General features: G+C 36.9%; 1 protein-coding gene across 5 annotated transcripts in view; it reads left to right on the forward strand.

Annotated features, from left to right (window-relative positions):
• Positions 1 to 19,594, forward strand: part of RRP36 (ribosomal RNA processing 36) — a 48,375-nt gene that overhangs the window by 16,783 nt on the left and 11,998 nt on the right. For all 5 annotated transcript variants that reach the window (XM_058165136.1, XM_058165141.1, XM_058165137.1 and 2 more), the window contains one exon: positions 19,347 to 19,485. In XM_058165136.1, the coding sequence (XP_058021119.1) occupies positions 19,347 to 19,485 (139 nt within the window). The remainder of the gene's footprint in view (positions 1 to 19,346; positions 19,486 to 19,594) is intronic.

Below are 19,594 nucleotides of genomic sequence, written 5' to 3' on the forward strand. Positions count from 1 at the left end.
GGACTAGAAAACTTAGAACTCCGCCGACTCCGACATGACCTGTGTTTAACACACAGAATTATCTATTGCAATGTCCTTCCTGTTAAAGACTACTTCAGCTTCAATCGCAATAATACAAGAACAAACAATAGATTTAAACTTAATGTTAACCGCTTCAATCTTGATAGCAGAAAATATGACTTTTGTAACAGAGTTGTTAACGCTTGGAACTCACTACCTGACTCTGTGGTCTCTTCTCAAACTCTCAAAAGCTTTAACCAAAAACTGTCTACCACTGACCTCACCCCATTCCTAAGTGGACTATAAGGGGCGTGCATAAGTGCACAAAAATGCCTACCGTTCCTGTCCTATTGTTTTCTTTCATTATATGTGCTTGTATATAATGTGACAAAAAAAAAAAAGTTTGTCAGCAACACTCACTGTTTCATCCAAACCAAGCAGCAAGGTACAAAATATATTTTCAAATAAGGTGAACCCAAATATCCTCTTTCTTTTGCATCTTAAAACAAAGTGTCTCAACAAGAGAAAGAAAATGCCAATTCGCCCCTTTTTTTCCTACTTTTGTCTCATGTGGTACTCTGTTGTACTGCCAGCATCACAACCATTATCTTTATAGTTACAGTCAGCATTCCATCTGGCTCATATTACCTTTATCCTTTGTTCTGTAAAATTCACCAATTGTCTGGATTCTCTGATAGTAAATATTAAACAAAAACATTCCTATGAAGGACTGGTTGCTTTGTCTAATTGAATTCCAGTTTGTTCAAAATCACTTCCACCAAAAAAAAACAACAACAACCCACAACTTTTCAAATAATTGTCCCTTTTATCCTTTTTAAACTTTCTTACATCAACTCTTTGTTAAGCTTTTTAGCAAAAACGTATAAGTCTTTTAAAAACTTTTTTCTTTCTTCCTTTGTAATCCAGAAAAAAATAATATTTCATCAAGTGGAATTTTCTTATCCTGCCGCTCAGAAAAATTTCTCTCTAGCTGTAAATAGCTGTGACATCCAAAATAGTTCAAGAAATAAGGCTTACAGGCTGCATTATAGCTGTGAGCTTGATTGAAATTTCTCAGCTCCTAGTCATGCAGCTCAAAAGCTAACTGCAGAAGCCTCTGTTCCTGCAGTCTGGTCCCGAGGGTAAACTGTCAAGAGTACCAGTGGGTAATCTCACAATCTCACCTTTAGCAAAGAGAGAAGTAATTTTGAGGGTGAGTGATTTAATGTAAAAGAAGAAAGGAGATGGTACAAGCATGAGAACTTGTAAAAAGAATGTGGGAAGAAAGGAAGACTTTAGATTAAAAGGAAATGAAAAGAAGGTGAAAATGTACATCAAATAGTTTGTAGGAAATCTTCTAGTGGAGAGAAAATGAAAGGAAGATTTATTTATTTTATTTATTTATTTATTTTGTCACAACATCATACAAAAAGATTATATAGTATATACACATATAAACATATATAGGAAGAAGAAAAGAAAAACAATAGGACAGGAACGGTAGGCACGTTTGTGCGCTTATGCACGCCCCTTATGGTCCTCTTAGGAATGGGGTGAGGTCAATAGTAGAAAGTTTTTGGTTAAAGCTTTTAGGATTATGGGAAGAGACCACAGAGTCAGGTAAAGTATTCCAAGCACTGATGATTCTGTTGCAGAAGTCATATTTTCTGCAATCTAGATTAAAGCGGTTTACATTAAGTTTAAATCTATTGGTTGCCCTTGTATTATTGCAATTAAAGCTGAAGTAGTCTTTGACAGGAAGGACATTACAATAGATGATTCTGTGAGTTAAACTTAGGTCTTGTCAAGGCGACGGAGTTCCAAGTTTTCTAAGCCTAGGATTTCAAGTCTGGTGGGATAAGGTATTTTGTTGTTTTCAGAGGAATGGAGAACTCTTCTTGTAAAATATTTCTGGACACGCTCAATTGTATTGATGTCAGAGATGTGGTGAGGGTTCCAAACAGGTGAGCTGTATTCTAGAATTGGTCTAGCAAATGTTTTATATGCTCTGGTTAGTAGTGTGGTGTTTTTGGAAAAGAAGCTACGCAAAATTAGGTTTACAACTCTTAGAGCTTTTTGCTATGTAGTTGCAGTGGGCTTTGGCACTTAGATCATTTGACATGAAAACTCCAAGGTCTTTAACGGGATGGGGGTCGTCTGTAAGGTAATGTCCATCTAGTATGTACTTAGTTTTAGAGTTCTTTTTTCCTATATGTAAGACTGAGCATTTGCTGGTTGAAATTTGGAGCTGCCAATTTTAGACCAAGCGGATAGATGGTCAAGGTCGTTTTGAATGATAGAAGTGTTGTCTGTGGTGTTAAATATTTTGACATCGTCAGCAAAGAGAACACAATTACTTGAGATATGGTCACAAAGATCATTAATGTATAGAATAAAGAGTGTTGGTTCAAGGACGCTGCCTTGAGGAACGCCACTCTTGACAGGAACAGGATTTGATAAAGCATTGCCAATTTTGACCACTTGTTGTCTGTTAGACAGAAAAGCAGATATCCATTTGTGGAGGGGTCCTGAGATGCCATAGGATGTTAGTTTAAGGAGAAGTTTATCGTGTACTACTGAGTCAAAAGCTTTGCAGAAGTCTATGTAGATTGCATCTATTGATTTGCCTTGATCTAGATTTGAAGTCCATATGTTTTTGCAGTGGAGAAGTTGTAAGTTACATGATAACTTTTTCCTGAAACCAAATTGTTTGTTGGAGAGTAGGTTGTTAGTTTCTAAGTGTGAGGTAATGGATTGATTGATGATAGATTCCATGACTTTGCAGGTGACGCAGCAAAGGGAGATCGGTCTGTAGTTTTCGACTAAGCTGGGGTCTCCTTTTTTGAAGATGGGGATGACTGTGGCTAGTGACCAAAGTTTGGGAAGAGAACTGGTAGTGAAAGCTTTATCAAAGATAATACTTAGGGGTTCAGCTATATTAATGGAAAGTTTTTTTTAAGAAATATGCACATAGACCGTCAGGTCCAATAGAAAGCGATGGTTTTAAGTTGTGAAGAGCTTTACCAACATTGTCTTCTGTGAAATCTATATGAGTTAAATCATCATAGTCATTGCTGGTTCGTTTGTGGAATGTTGGATATGTGTTATCGGAGTTAACAAAAACTGAGCCAAAGAAAATGTTGAAGAGGTTTGCTTTGACTGTTTCGTCATTGCATTCTTTGTTGTTAGAATCTTTTAGTGGTGGGATGGATCTTGAATCTTTAAGTTTACTGTTGACAAAATTATAAAAGGCACGATTGGAATTTGTGCGTAGAAGGTTTTCTTCTTGCTTGGTGTGGTAATTTGTGCATTCAGTTTTAATTTGGTTGCATATGTTTCTGTAACGGTTTCTGAAGTTTGTAACATAGCCTTTTTTGTTTCTTTTCCAGTGGGAATTTTTTGATTGAAGCTTTTTTATTGATATGGGTAGTTTGTTTTTCTTGGACATGGTAGTCATTCGTGGTACATATAATTTAATGACTCTATTGATTTCAAGTAGGAAGATTCTATAGAGGTCATCAGCGGTTATGCAGGTTGCAAACAGATTTTGCCAGTTCAGAAGTGAAAGATCGTTGTTTATAAGGTCGTAATTGGCTTTCTTGAAGTTGTAGTTAGGAGTTCTGTTGTTATGACGATTTAAGTATGGACGATATTGAGACGAAAATCAATCATGCAGTGGTCACTGTTTGAAAAGGGTTCTTTAATTTGTAGTCCGTAAATTGAGTTTGGATTGTTGCAGAAGATGAGGTCAAGGCAGTTGTTGAGTCTTGTATTGTTAGTTACAAGTTGTTCAAGACCTAGGTTTGTAACAGCGTTGTATAGTGTAGTATGGATTGGGTCAGTTGAACATTCATTGGTTGTCCAGTTAATGAGAGGTAGATTTAAGTCACCCAGGAAGATAAGAGGGTATGGGCAAGAGGTAGTCCATGTTAGCATTGAGGTTAGCATATTTGCGTGGGTAATGTCATAGTCGGGGGCTCTGTAGCATAGTAAGAATCGAAGAGCAGTGTCAAGGGATAGGTCGCATACTATAGTTTCAGGAAGAGAGAGTTTATGTGCTACTTGGATATTTTTTAGATTCAGTGTCTTTTTGTAAAAGATAGCCACTCCACCACCTCTTCGGTTTTCCCGATCTGATCAATAGACTTGATATTCTTTGTTTGAGATAATGGAGTCAGGAAGGGATGAATTCAGCCAAGATGAATGGAAGCAAGATTCCAAGATGAATGGAAGCAAGGAAGAATAGGAGGTAGTTTACATTCTTGTATAAAAAGGTAAAGGTTTCCCTCGCACATACATGCTTGTATAAAACACATTAAAATAGAAAGTGTGTCACAGGTGACTGCAACCTAATAGCTTGCATAAAATTGCTATGCATTAGAAACTGTTACAGCAAGTCAGACTAAGAATCCATCTGAGTATTGTCCTTTCTTTTGCACTAAGAGCTATTTCATATATGATTTCTGTGTTAGAGAATGCTTATGCTAACATTTCTGATCCACATACTTCAATAAGAAAAAAAGTTCCATTACGGTATAAGTACTGGCCTTTTCCTTCCTATCGTGTTGTGTATGTCAAAAGCTTGATATTGATATAAATACTGATGGAGAGATTCATGTATTTTTTTATTGTGCAAAGTATATGTTCTGCACACATTGGAAATAACTTCCACAGTTAGATTGATTTAAACCAATATTCTAGGCATGTTTGAAAGCTTCTTGGGAATTGTTTGGAATGAATTCTAAACAGCTTGGGATCTGAATATTTCAAGGATCATTACCTGATGTAAGAATTTCGCTTTATCCCCAGTGAATTGGGAGCAATAATTTATATCTGTGTTAACCATTACTAAGAGCTTCAGAAAGTTTTGCCTAAAGGTCAGTGTAAGTTTCAGAATAGGGTGTGTTTATTTCGGAGTGGGGATGGGATGAAGGGAAAAACTCAGATTCAAATAGTGGTTCACCTGAATTTTAAAAATTCCTTTCTTTTTACCCTCATGTCATAGTCTACACTATTTGTTGTAGCCTACCATACCAGGGAGGAAGATTTTTGGAGGGGTGTCAAAGAAAGAAAGGAACAGGAAAGACAGTACTTACTAACACTTGTACTGGTCCAACTCATAAACATAAAAGGAACACAGTGATGTGATTCTTTCCAGTATTGCAGCTATTGCTGTGCACAATTTATTCATGGGTCTGATAATGGCTTTTCTAAGAGATTTTTTATGATTCATAACTAACGTTTTGCTCAAATTCTTCTGAACTCGCGTTCTGCTGTAATAATAAATAGGAGTGCTCAACATCTTCTCTTCTTCCATTTATTCTTGAAACTTTCATTTCCTCTAGCCTATACAATTCTTATCGTCATCATTTGTCTTTTTTCTCTTTATTAGTTTTAAACAGAGAAAATTGAAGGGAATATCAGCCTGAGAAACATACCATTTATTTATATGAAGACATAGGATTTTATTTTCCTTTCCCATTTATAAAAATTAAAATAATATATAACTGGACTACTATAACTCTTAATGTTTTCCTTGAATTGTCAGAGCATCTATTAATTTTACAGTTTCAGATTTTTTTCCTTTGTTTTTAATTCTGAATATGCCAGCATTATTTCTCATGTAATATACTATTTTCTATTCAAGTCATTTGCTCAATTCCTATGAGCATTCCTTGTATCTGAAGTTTTTGATTGACTGATTATATGCTGTAAAATTGATGTCCAGTCTCATTGACCCAATAGATCTCCAAGATGATCTGTTTCCACCCTGGTCCTTTGAGACTCTTGATTTCTTAGCTTTTAGAATTTTTTTTTTATTGGCCAAGTGTGATCGGACACACAAGGAATTTATCTTGGTGCATATGCTCTCAGTGTACATAAAAGAAAAGATACGTTCATCAAGGTACAACATTTACAACACAATTGATGGTCAATATTTCATAGTGATATTTCATAGTGATCTCAAGAATTTTCAGCATCAGAAGTCCAAAACATCTTTCTGGGTCATTCCATGTCAAGTGGTCTGATTTCAGAAAAGTGCCCCACTCAACCATCACGGATTTCAATGAAATTTTGTGTGGACATGCACACATGACCCCAGTGAACATTGGTAAAATGTTAGGTGTGCCGATGCAATACTTGCAGAGTTATAGGCATATGTGACCCCATACCACAGCCTTCTACAGAATGATTCTGAGGTTCCAGCAACTTTGAGACATAATATTTCTGGCAATATTTTGTTGAGAGAAACAAAACTTGGCTATCTTGTACAACTTTTTGTGGCTTGCCACCTAGATTATCTATAAAAATAATAAAGGCAGGATAAAAATGTCTTAACTGACTAACTAAATAAATAAATATTCCCTTTTTATCATGCCAGAAGCCATCCAACCAAGCAAATTTCTTTCCCCAGCCATAGTTTCCTATCTAAGAATGGAATAAATAATAAATTTGGTAGAATTATTCATGTCTTCCTGTTATTTAATTTCTTCTGATCTGTAACCCTACAACACACACATGCACACATTCCCTCTCTTGAAAATGGTGAGAGACTAAAAGTCATGAAAGTAAGAGGCCAGAGTAGGCCATTGACATTTATATAGAATAGAATAGAATAGAATTTTTATTGGCCAAGTGTGATTGGACACACAAGGAATTTGTCTTGGTGCATATGCTCTCAGTGTACATAAAAGAAAAGATACGTTCATCAAGGTACAACATTTACAACACAATTGATGATCAATATATCAATATAAATCATAAGGATTGCCAGCAACAAGTTATAGTCATACAGTCATAAGTGGAAAGAGATTGGTGATGGGAACTATGAAACGATTAATAGTAGTGCAGATTCAGTAAATAGTCTGACAGTGTTGAGGGAATTATTTGTTTAGCAGAGTGATGGCCTTCGGGAAAAACTGTTCTTGTGTCTAGTTGTTCTGGTGTGCAGTGCTCTATAGCGTCGTTTTGAGGGTAGGAGTTGAAACAGTTTATGTCCAGGATGCGAGGGATCTGCAAATATTTTCACGGCCCTCTTCTTGATTCATGCAGTATACAGGTCCTCAATGGAAGGCAAGTTGGTAGCAATTATTTTTTCTGCAGTTCTAATTATCCTCTGAAGTCTGTGTTTTTCTTGTTGGGTTGCAGAACCGAACCAGACAGTTATAGAGGTGCAAATGACAGACTCAATAATTCCTCTGTAGAATTGGATCAGCAGCTCCTTGGGCAGTTTGAGCTTACTGAGTTGGCGCAGAAAGAACATTCTTTGTTGTCCTTTTTTAATGATATTTTTGATGTTAGCTGTCCATTTGAGATCTTGCGATATGATAGAACCCAGAAATTTGAAGGTTTCTACTGTTGATACTGTGTTGTCAAGTATTGTGAGAGGTGGAAGTATGGAAGGGTTTTTCCTAAAGTCTACCACCATTTCTACGGTTTTGAGTGTGTTCAGTTCCAGATTGTTTTGGTTGCACCACAAGGCTATGTATACAGAATATATATGTATACAGAACCAAAATGTATGTAAGATACAACAATCATAATTATCTAGTTTTAGCTGCCATAGTTTTTGGTAGTATAAGTATAGTATAAGCTATACTTATTATAACAGTAGCATGAAATAAATTCACATTAAGACCTCTTTTTCAGCCTAGGCCCTAGAAATATCCTTTAATATCCTTGAAGTACATTGACGTTGAGGAGCATTGCCTTTTCTTGATCTCCCACTGTCTTTATACTGATATAGTTTAGATTTTAGAACTAAATTTGGTTTCTTTGGAGATGCATCAGTCTATTGATTCATGTTTCACAACTACTGTCAAGCCTCGTGATGGTGGACCTATGGCATTTCCTTTTAAACTGGTCTTAAAAATTGTACTAACTGTCTTTACTTTGACTGTAAACTGCCCTGAGTCCTTTGGGAGAACAATAAATAAATAAATAAATAAATAAATAAATAAATAAATAAATAAACAAACAAACAAACAAACAAACAATAAATAAATAAATAAATAAATAAATAAATTTGTGCCACAAATGGCCTGCAGAGCCCTCTCTGTAGGTATGCCAGCTGTCATCTCAGCCCAGCTCTACCATGCATGTGCACGGCCAGCTGGTCTTCGGGTCTCTGCCACACATGCGCGGGCAACAGGGCCTTTCCTGATCTCCGCAGGTTCCCCCCCATCACATCCTATCACATTCTATCTTTCTCCTCCATTTCTGCCACCTGTGCCTTCCCTGATCTCTGAGGGTTCTCCCCCAAGCGTGCCCTACTTTCTCCTCTGTTTCTGCTGCCCATGCCTTCCCCGATCTCCTCAGTTCCCCCCAGCGCACCCTACTCCATTTCTGCCGCCCGCACCAATCTGGAAGCCAAAATGGGGGGCTCTGCGTGAGGGCCCCTGCGCCCTGTTTTGGGCCTGGAAAGCCTCCACCAACCTGGAAGACAAAACAGGGTGCGGAGGGGGGGCGCATGCACAGGGGGCTGGGGTGCATGCATGTGGGGTGCATGCACAGGGGGCGGGGCACATGCATGGGTGATCGCATTGCATTTTGGGGGTTCGAGTACACACACTTGCATTAGCACATGCATACATGCACTTTGGGCACACGGCACCAAAAAGGTTAACCATCACCGGTCTAGCCTGTTCCCCTATCCTATACTTATGCCTTTGACTTTTCCTGTCCTTATGTAGGATTTTTCATTTGTTCCTGTTGAAATTTATTTTGCCAGTTTCTGGCCCATTGACACTGTCATCTAAATTATTGTCCCCTCTTTTTTATTTTGCTATCTGCAAGTTTAAAAATCACGAAAGAACTCCTCATCCAAGTTATTTAAAAAATACGTTGAATAACATAAAACCTGAAATAAAGCCCCTGTGGTTTATGCCTACTGCTATCTTACGGTGCAGCCACTTAAGAATTTGTAGTTAAAGAGAAGCTTATGTGCAAAATGGTTCAGAATTACCGTATATACTCGAATATAAGCCGATCCGAGTATAAGCCGAGGTCCCCAATTTTACCCCAAAAACTGGGGTAAACTGGGGACTCGAGTATAAGCCGAGGGTGGGAAATGAGGCACTACGGTTGGGAAACCTCCTCCTCAGCTGAGAAGGCTGGCGGCCCCGCCCGCCTCTCACTGCACCGCAGGGCTTCCGTCCGGTAAAATGTGAAAAAGAAAAAAACAAACCTCGAGTATAAGCCGTATATACTCGAGTATAAGCCGAGGCTTAAAAAAAACTCGAGTATAAGCCGTATAGACCCGAGTATAAGCCGAGGGGACGTTTTTCAGCACAAAAAACGTGCTGAAAAACTCGGCTTATACTCGAGTATATACGGTATGTCTTTAATAGTGGATGATATTAGTAAGTATTGCACTGTTTTCATTATATAACTTTTGTTTGGCATTTACTAGGGTATCCTTATACCAGAAATGCTGAATAAGCTAACCTAAGCTAAAGTAGAAATTGGTGATTGATGAAACTCTGGTGTTTCTCATGGATCTACATGTCCAGATATAAAATCAGTAATTCTTGGGCTCTTTAGAGAAACGGGAACTAAAGTGTGCTGCTCTAGATTGTTATCATTAGCACCCATAACAATGTGCAAACTGCTCCTACAGAATTTCTGAAATATTTTGGGAAAGATTAGTGCTACATTGTGGCATTTCTTCTGATTCGTAGATTATGTTTTTGGAGAATACTGTACTGGTATACTGTAATATTTTTATATCCTGGTAGATTTGGCATTTATGGATCAATAACAGTTTGTCTTGGTAACCTTATATATTTATCTCATAAGGTGCAGGCAAAACAAATGCAAATAGTCATATTTGTCAGCTCTCTTAAAGTCAGGAATTCTCAGCAACCATGCCCAATCAGCACTGTCAATTTCCATGTATGATTTAAAAAAAAATAGTAAGCCCATATCACCTAGGACTCAAATTTGGGAAAATATGACCTAGGACTTATATATTCCACCAATAGCATTTGAAACATTTTCAGTTCAGAGATTCAAACTGGTAGAGAAAGTATGCAAAATAAAATATTTGTTGCCTCATGTAGACTAATCAATACCCTAAGTACTTCATTTTTCTTTTCCTTATTTGTTTTCCATTTTTTGTTTGATAGTCATAAATCTAATAGAATTTTTTATGTTGTTCCTTTTCTAATTTTAGAAATAAAAAATAACTTACCTTAGGCTGACTATATCTGAAAGCATCCAAATCAATTTGTAGGCCTTTATATATTCAATTTCTTGATATATATATTTATATATATATATCTTAATATAGCTGTCTCCCTTTAAATAGCAAACTCTTTTATTTTGTTATTTGTTACTATTGTATTCATCCTGATTCAACACTTATAAGAACTTCAAATTAATAATTGGATTTGGCGTGGGAAGCAAAACAAGGGGAACTGTGAGAATGGTTATTATTTAGAGTGAGGACAGAAAAATGTTCAGTCAAGCATGTTGATGACAAGTGGCATTCACTAGTTAGCTGCATAAAAATAAATTGATTTATTTTAGGTTGTAAATGACAAACCTTTAACACTATTTTTTAAATTTAAAAGTAAGATAAACAGAAAGAACTTCCGTCAGGAAGAAATGAAACACATATCCTTCCTCTTCTCTTCAATCCTTCCTTCTTGAGCAGAATGGTTGATTTGATCGGTTATAGGTTTGAGCCAATATGGCAAATTTCTTGTTGAGATTGAAATAAAATGTATAATTTGTCTTGGATTTGCAGAAACCTTGCAACAAAAGAGTACATTTTGTTCTTCATTTTCTGGGGCATACTTTGAGAAACTACCAGGACGGAGTTGGTGTTATTGCTGCCTTTAAGAGCCATAGTGGCGCAGTGGTTAGAAGGCAGTACTGCAGGGCTAACTCACTGCTCATTCCAGGAGTTCGATTCTCAGCGGCTCAAGGTTGACTCAGCCTTCCATCCTTCCGAGGGCGGTAAAATGAGGACCCAGATTGTTTGGGACAATATGCTGACTCTGTAAACCACTTAGAGAAGACTGTAAAGCATTTTGAAGCGGTATATAAGTGCTATTGCTTTAAATATATAATATCCATATAGCATATTTCACAAAGAAACTAAGAAAACTACATAGATGGAACAAACAAAGGGAAAAATATACACTTTTTCTTCAGTCCAATTATAATCAAATCCTTTTATTCTTCCAAAATTTCTCTTTTCTGCAAATCCTGGACTTTAGCCATCAATCCAACTGAAACAAAGCTAAATATATTTGTGTACATAATATACCTGTGGATGATTGATAACTGATTCCACATTAAAATCATATTCTGTTCAGATTATTGAATTTCAATTCTGTTTTAGGCATCCTCCCATCCCTTGCTAGAATGTCTAATCAATTCAGGGCATTGTATACCAGCCAAGTTAATTTAGGGTCCATCCTGATATTCTTCAAGACTGAATATGTGAGATATATATATATATATATATATTATATGTGTGTGTGTGTATGTACTGTATACACACACACACACACACACACACACACACATGCACAGAGGTTTCCCCTGTTTAGTACTTTCTGACTCTAGAGGCTCATTTCCGTTTCTTAGCCAAGGGGTCCAGCATTTCTGAATAATTTCGTGGTCATGTGGCAGCATGACTATACACTGAGGCACATGGAATGCTGTTACCATCCCACCGAAGTGGCACCATTTATCTACTTGCATTTGCATGCTTTTGAACTGCTAGGTAGGCAGGAGCTGAGGCAAGTAATTGGAATTCACCCCATCACACAATGCTCAGATCTTAAACTCCAACTGTCAGTTTTCCATTGTGGCTCCTATCTGTCTGTCTGTCTGTCTGTCCTATTTCTAAATTGCCTATCTCTCTCAGAGAGGAAAAATTGTTGAGAATAGATTACACTTTAGATTACACAAATAACATAGAATTTAACACAAGAATACTATTCCATTGCTACACAACACTAAAAGATGCTTATCGGACTATACCACAAGCAGGTGTAGGACACTCTGATCATTGCATGATTCACCTTGTACCTGCTTACAGGCAAAGACTTAAAACCACAAAACCAACAATTAAATCAATGAAGACCTGGACTGAGGAGGCAAACTTAAAGCTGCAGGCTTGCTTTGACTTCACTGATTGGAATATTTTGAAGATACCTCTGCAGACCTTGACTGAATTCACAGATACTGTAACATCATATGTCAGCTTCTGTGAAGACCTATGTGTACTGACAAGGAACTTACAAACCTTGGTTCACAGCTAAACTTAAGCAGATACGTCATTCCAAAGAAGGAGCCTACAGAAAAGGTGATAAAATGCTGTACAATCAGGCCAGAAATGTATTAACAAGGGAGATCAGAGCAGCAAAAAGAAGCTACTCTGAAAAGCTAAAGAATCAGTTCTCAACAAATGAACCAGCAAACATGTGGAAAACTCTTAAAAATATAACCGGCTATGGCAAGCCTCCTTCCCAGGCTGAAGGAAGTCAACAACTGGCAGATGACCTGAACGTGTTTTACTGCAGGTTTGAAAGGAAACTACAGCCACCTATCTCCACAACTCCCATCTCAGACACACCAACAACAGCTAAGCCTCCTACAACTGACCCCATCCCATTAGGTTCACAACCCTTAGAGATCACAGAAAAGGAAGTGCAAGACCTATTTCACAGACAAAAGCCAGGAAAATCTCCAGGCCCAGAGAAGATAACTCCTTCTTGCATAAAAGTCTGTGCTGACCAATTTGCCCCCATCTTCACCCGTATCTTCAATAAATCACTAGAGATTTGCTATGTTCCTTCTTGCTTCAAACATTCTACTATCATCCCAGTGCCGAAGAAGCCCACCAGAGCCGAAAGACTCTTTCACAACAATACTAGTAGACTCCATTGGACAACGTGACCTTGTCTAATAGGGGGAGAGAAAACCTAAATTTTAACTATGTGGGTTTGTGTGGGAAATGATTAGATCTGATTTTGCCTCATCTGTGCTGAAATGATGTACTCAATAAAGTTTTGCATTAAGAGAGCGTATCGTCTCGGCTGTGCTTGCTTTGATTGGGTTTGTCGGTTGGAACATTGACAGCCATATTGTTTTTTAGAAACAGTAAAAACTGGAATGGAAACAATTGGAGCACCACTTGAATAGTATTGGCATTGACAAATTCACAATCAGTCAATTACAATAGGCAACTTTACTCAAAACAGCTTATATCCTGCGAAGATATCTGTAACACTTCAAACATCTACATCTGTATGTCCCAGGTCCTTGGGAAGGACTTGATAGGCAGACAAAAATGCCAAGTGCAGTCTGAACATCTGGCTGTATGACAAACCATAATTAACAATTACTGATAAGAAAGATAAAAACGTCTGGATAAAAATGTGCCAATACCAAAGGCAGCAGAATAGAAAATAAAACTGGAGTAAATCACAAAATACAAAGACCCGTGAAAAGAAGAATGACTGTGGAAAAGAAAGCAAGGATAGTACTAATAGTAATATGTGCCTTGGGTGCCATCGCAAAACAACTGGACCACCACTTGAACACTATCAGCATTGCAAAATCACTATCAGTCAATTGCAGAAGGCAGCTATACTTCATACAGCTTACAACTTGCGACAATACCTTTAACATCATCAAACATCTCCCTCCCACAGGTTCTTGGGAAGGACTCAATAAATGGACAAAAATGCCAAATCCAGTCTTAAATATCTGACTGACTGCATGGCTAACCGTAATATTTACACGTATGACTGAAACTGTATTGAAAAACATTATCTGAGAGTAGATGCTCAACCCTGTCAGTATATACAACCAAGATATTTCAGTAAAGTTTGGACTGGACAAATGTGCCACCTTCACCATCAACAAACCCCCCACCCCAAAAAGCATTTATGACTGCTGAATACAAACTTCAACTCTCTCTATGCAGTTGAAGCTAATTAATAGCTACAAGCTATTAACTGAATTGCATAAAGAGATGATAATGGGAGCAAGATGAGAACTCAAAAAATTATCAACCACTCATCTGAAACACTAGCAAGTGTAAATCATGTCCATTATTAAGAATATACAATTACAGTATTTAATTATTCTTAATAAAAACAATAGGTTTTTTTTACTTTTATTCCTAGTGATGTAACAGTCAAATGCAACTAAGGAAAAAAGTACATGCTTATATAATATAGTTCTTCCTTAGATTACATATACTAGCTACTTAATTAAATCTTATCTCTGCAAGAAAAAAGTGTTATTAAATCTATGAAAATAGGATGGTTTTTTTATACAGATGGTTATCCAACTGAGAGGCATAAAATATACATTGAAGTCTTTGCTCAATCAAACTGGAGGTCTGTAATTATGCTTTTTAAATAAAGTCTTTCCAGTGTCTTTCAGCAAGGCTTGTATAATTAATTTTGAAAGTTGGGAAGGAACTTAATGGTTGTATAAGCTAGTATCCAATCAATCTGCTAATATTGATGCAAAAATATTGAAAATAACTCTGCCATGTAGACTACTGATACTACATTCAATTATCTATCCTGCACAATTTGGCTTATCGGATGCTTGAAGGCCTTTTATAAAATTAGACTAGTAATTGGTATTCTAAATGCACATTCAGAAAACTTAAAAGGAGTGATGGTCTCTTTGATTGCAGACAAGGCCTTTGATATGGTTCAGTGGAGTTTTTAAAAAAAATAAAATAAAATGAATAAATATGGAATTCCTACTTGCCAATGTTACTCTATTGCTAGAGATAATTACAAATTGACTTATTTCTTCATCTGTTAATGTATTATGTTAACTTATTTTAAAAGTCCTTCCTCACTTTTTACTTTGGAACAATTGGCCAGTCTTATTAACCAATTACAGTAAATTTTAATAGCATACAGAAAAAAAATGTTCAAAAAAGTTGTAAAATATTGAGAACTATGAGAAATTAAGTAATGTTTGACACTGGAGCAGTCTTCCCCTATGCTGAAATCAAAAAATATTCCTGAATAAGAAATGAGAGCTAACTATATTAAAATACTGTAGTCCATTGCGGCAACTGTCTTCCACTAAGCCTAAATTTAAAAAACAAACATCCAAACAATGTGAAATGTGAAACAACATTAACTAGCACAAAGCATTATTTTGTTTTGGTTCCCAGCTCAAGTCTTTCAGAGGCTCCTTCTAAGGCATTGTTGTGTTGAGATGTTCAGTTCCCTTGCTCAGCGTATGAAGCTGGAAACACTGTTCAGACTTTCTTCGCTCTTTCTTTCATGTGGGTTTTTTCCTCATTTAGAAAGAAGAGTCATTTGCTGTTTAAACTAGTTTTGTGTTCTATTGGTTGAAAAAGATTTCTTTAGTTGGTACACGCCAGAGAAATTAGAATATATGAAGGCATTTCCAATATATATTGGAGATGTGAACAAGAGATATGCTTGGTGATAGGTTAAAAACAATTTTTAAAATGGATTCAAATACGTATGTTGAAACAGAAAATTTTGAAGAATAAGATGTTCTGTGTACCTCTGCATATAGTCATGCTGGTCACATGACCACCAACAATCTTTGGACAGCGCTGGCCTGGCTCCCTCGGCTAAGAAACAGAGATGTGTACCACCGAGTCGAATAAAAGTGGGCAGGGAAAACCTTTGCCTTTACCTTTTTTCAGTTGAAGCCAGAACTTTTTACAGCTGATGGATTTATTTATTTATTTATTTAATGTATGGCAAAAAATTTAAATAGCACATTTTTTTTATAATTGATGATATACAGTTTGAAGAGTCATGGAAGAATATTTCAATACATGATTACTGCAACAAGAATATTACATGCACAGATACAGAAACACTTGGAAGAACCCATTGTAGAGGAATAATTGGCAAAATTAACAGATCTTGCTTTTAATGGATCAAGTAACTTCTTTGATTAGAAAAAATAAGTATCTACTTTCATTGATGACTGGAAACCCCTTATATATTTTTTGCTTAAAATTAAAAAAATGAACTTGTGATTTATGGTTTTGATAATTAAATAAGATAAATATGGAAAGGAGATATAACTTTAGAACAGGGCTGTCAAACAGGCTGAATGCATCACGCGCTGGCCACGCCCACGCCCAGTTTAGCGAAAGGGGGAAGAGTCCCAATATGTCATGTGATGCTGCTGTGATGACGTGAATTTGACACCCCTGCTTTAGTGAGAAGGGTTAAGATATAATTATTCTTGCTCTGAAGCCACTGTTTACATCTTTATATTTTTCTTTCTGTCTTGCTCTTTTTAAAATTTTCTTTTCTTATTGCATTTTATTTTTTTCTGTTCTTTCTTTTTCTTTTAAACATTTCCTGCTCTAATTTAATTTGTTGTATTCTTATTATTCTTAAAGCTTTACAACAATAGTTTAGAATTTTATTTCCATTTATATATAAAAAGAAAAGTATTCCCTTAGAACTTATGGCATGCGTGCTACAGGTGGCACACAGAGCCCTCTCTGCGGGCATGTGAGCTGTGGGCCAGCTCAGCTCCACCATGCAAGCACGCGCGCCTCCCACTGGCCAGCTGATTTTCTGGTCTCTGGCATGGAGGTGGGGCACATGCTGGAGATGCGCACGCATGCGCACTGGGTGGTGGGAGCATGGCGTGTGTGGTGTGCCTCCCGTGGGCCTTTTTTGGTCCCAGGAGGCTTCAGGGACGCCTACTAGACCCAAAACGTGCTGTGGGGGGATTGCACGGTGGGAGCATGGGGGGGTTGTGCACACATGCGCGGGGACGGGGGGAGCTTGAGGGGGGGTCACACGTGTATGTGGGGGGCAGGGTACGCGGGGGAACATTGCATTATGGGTGTGGGCACGCGCACATGCTATCCCCCGCTCCCCCCACTTTTGGCAGGAGATGGCAAAAAGGTTAACAATCACTGCTTAGAATATACTTGTGATACAAAGGTCTCTAACAGTGTGAAAAATATGAACTAAATAATCATTCAGAAGTATAGTCAAATATAAAAAGTTTTGAGGTATTAGAGCACTAACTTCAAAATTCTGCTCTTAAGCTTCAAGTGAAAGGAAGTGCTTGCAGTATAGTGAATATGGAGAACATGTTTCGTATTCATTGCCTGACCTGTGGTGACACTTCAACGCCCATTTACTTCAAAGCAACCCTGAGGCCTTTTTAGTACATGTGGATGCAAAGAGAAAGAAGGGCTTACATTCTGAAAGATTTCAATGATTATAGAGCATATACCTCACAGCATCTCTTTCTCTATTTAATTATCTGTTGTAAGAAAAGTGCTGTTCAAATAAGTCATAGGAAAGACACACTAATTATACCTCATTTGCAAGTATGAAATGGCTATCAAGAGCCCATTCAGCTGAAGAAGAAAGAAACCAATATTTAAAAAAGCAAATTCAATTTGTAATCTAGAGATGGAGAAATGCCATAGGTATGTTTTATATAGAGGAAGCAGCATTCTTACACACAGGAAGATCACAAATTGGCTTTTTTTAGTTCGCAAATTAATCTTGAATGGCAAGAGGTGGGAAATAAACTTACTTTGATCCTACAAAAATCTGCCAGTTGATGTAGATAGCACTTGGTTAAAACAGACAGCAGTTTGATTCGTTGTAATTCATCTTTATTCTTATATCCCAAATATATAATCAGCTCTAGTGGTTAATTTCAGCGGAATATTGCATGATCTTGACTAAGAATTACCATTTCACATTTCACATAAAAATGGGAAAATACGAGTTAAAACTTCACTCAGGAGTGGAGGCAGGGTAGATAGCAAATCAAATCTCTGTTCAAAGTAGGAAACTCAGAAAATATTTTAAAAATTTACCTCTGCAGTTATTTCCTTCTAGGGGCACTAAAGGGAAGTCATAGCAGCCAAGAAAATACTTTTGATATAAGAAGCTTTGCATGAAGTTAAGCAAATATAGTTATGGGGTGAGCTCTCTAACCAGGGCACATAACTTGTTTTATTGAGATGTTACAAGTTCTTATGGTGCTATATTGTATAAATACTGCAGCTCTATGCATAGAACTGTTCATCTGGCTTTGATGTGAATGGAAAAAATAGCTCTAATATGCCTAGTGCACAGATGTAAGAGTCACTAGGAAGAGTTTTTCAATCAAAAATACCCAGGTGGACTAGGTATCCCACAGTTCTGCATCAGCCATGAAAAGATACGATTTTTCTAGAGGGAGCAGCTTATCCCTGCTGCAATTAAATTATTTGCAACTAAAGCCGAAGCACAATTGCTACATAGAGCTTATATATGACTATATAACAGTATGAACAGCAGCCCAGAGTACCTTGTGGGGGGAGATGGGCAGCATAAAAAATTAATAAATAAATAATAAAATAATCACCTTCTTAGGAAACAGTAATTCAAAAGACACTGAATTTGTATGGTTTCTCCAATGATGCCATCTTAACCTTCGAATTAAACAAGTTAGATCAGTATAGTACTAAGGTCAAGGATTTCTACTTTCAATCACAATATAATTCCAAATAACCAAGTTTTAGTGACTAAACCAGCCTTACCATATCACAGTTCCTAAATTTAGGAGAGTTTTATCTTTAGCTTGATTTAATGTGCTCCCTGTAGCTGTCCTGGAAGGGAAATATAGGAAAACTCCATAGGGAACCTGACATTGCCCCTGTGATATAGGTATAAAAACCACAGCTCAGGTTTTTCTGTATTGCCAGTTCTAAAGGGACAGAACCCCTCTTTTATTTAAATTTGGATGGCATTTTTATAGCTTTGATCTGCACTAGCTGTTAAATATCAAAATATATTTATTTCTCTAAAAGTAACACATTTTACTACATTATGTGTAACCTTTGCCCACAAATGGTTGCTAATAGTTCTTGTTATTAGGGGATAGTTTTGTCTTTGTAAATTGCAATGACTGGGGAAAAAAATATCTGTGTGTCTATGTATTTGTAGAACATAGAGGAAGCAATTTTTTCTGTTTAAGGAATTGCAGTATTCAATACATGTCTGCTTCTGATTTTATCAAGCCATGTTCAGTTTTTGTTTTTATTGTTTATGGCTTTTGTGCAGGTTGTTTTATTCTTTTATGTGTTGATTTGATTTTATTCTTTATGTAAGCTGCCCAGAGTCTCTGGATTGCAGTGGTGTAGAAAATAAATAACTAAATATGTCAATCAGCTTTCCTAACTTGAGTATCTGAGGCAGCATGGTCGATTGCTGAAAAATTTCACATGTTAAATCAATACATCTGAGAGTACTTAGATTGCCAAAGACTGGTGTAAATATTTCAGATGCTTTTATGTATGTCTGTATATTTTGTGTTTTGTTTTCCATTTCCTTCAGAATTGTCTTCAATGTCTTTTGAGGAGCTGTTACAAATGAGAAACCAAGTTGGGATGAAGGCTTATCAGCAAATGACATCTAAGAAAAGGCCACCAGATGTCACAAAAACAAAGAAGAGGCCGTGTTTGAGCAAAAACAGGTAAACACAACTTCTGCTATGTATCTCCAACGTCTGTACATTACTATGAAGCCCACAATACTGTAAATGTTGAACATGCTTGGGACTGAATGTCATGTTTCCACTTAGT

This window comes from Ahaetulla prasina, chromosome 1, assembly GCF_028640845.1.
Source record: "Ahaetulla prasina isolate Xishuangbanna chromosome 1, ASM2864084v1, whole genome shotgun sequence".
NCBI lineage: Eukaryota > Metazoa > Chordata > Lepidosauria > Squamata > Colubridae > Ahaetulla > Ahaetulla prasina.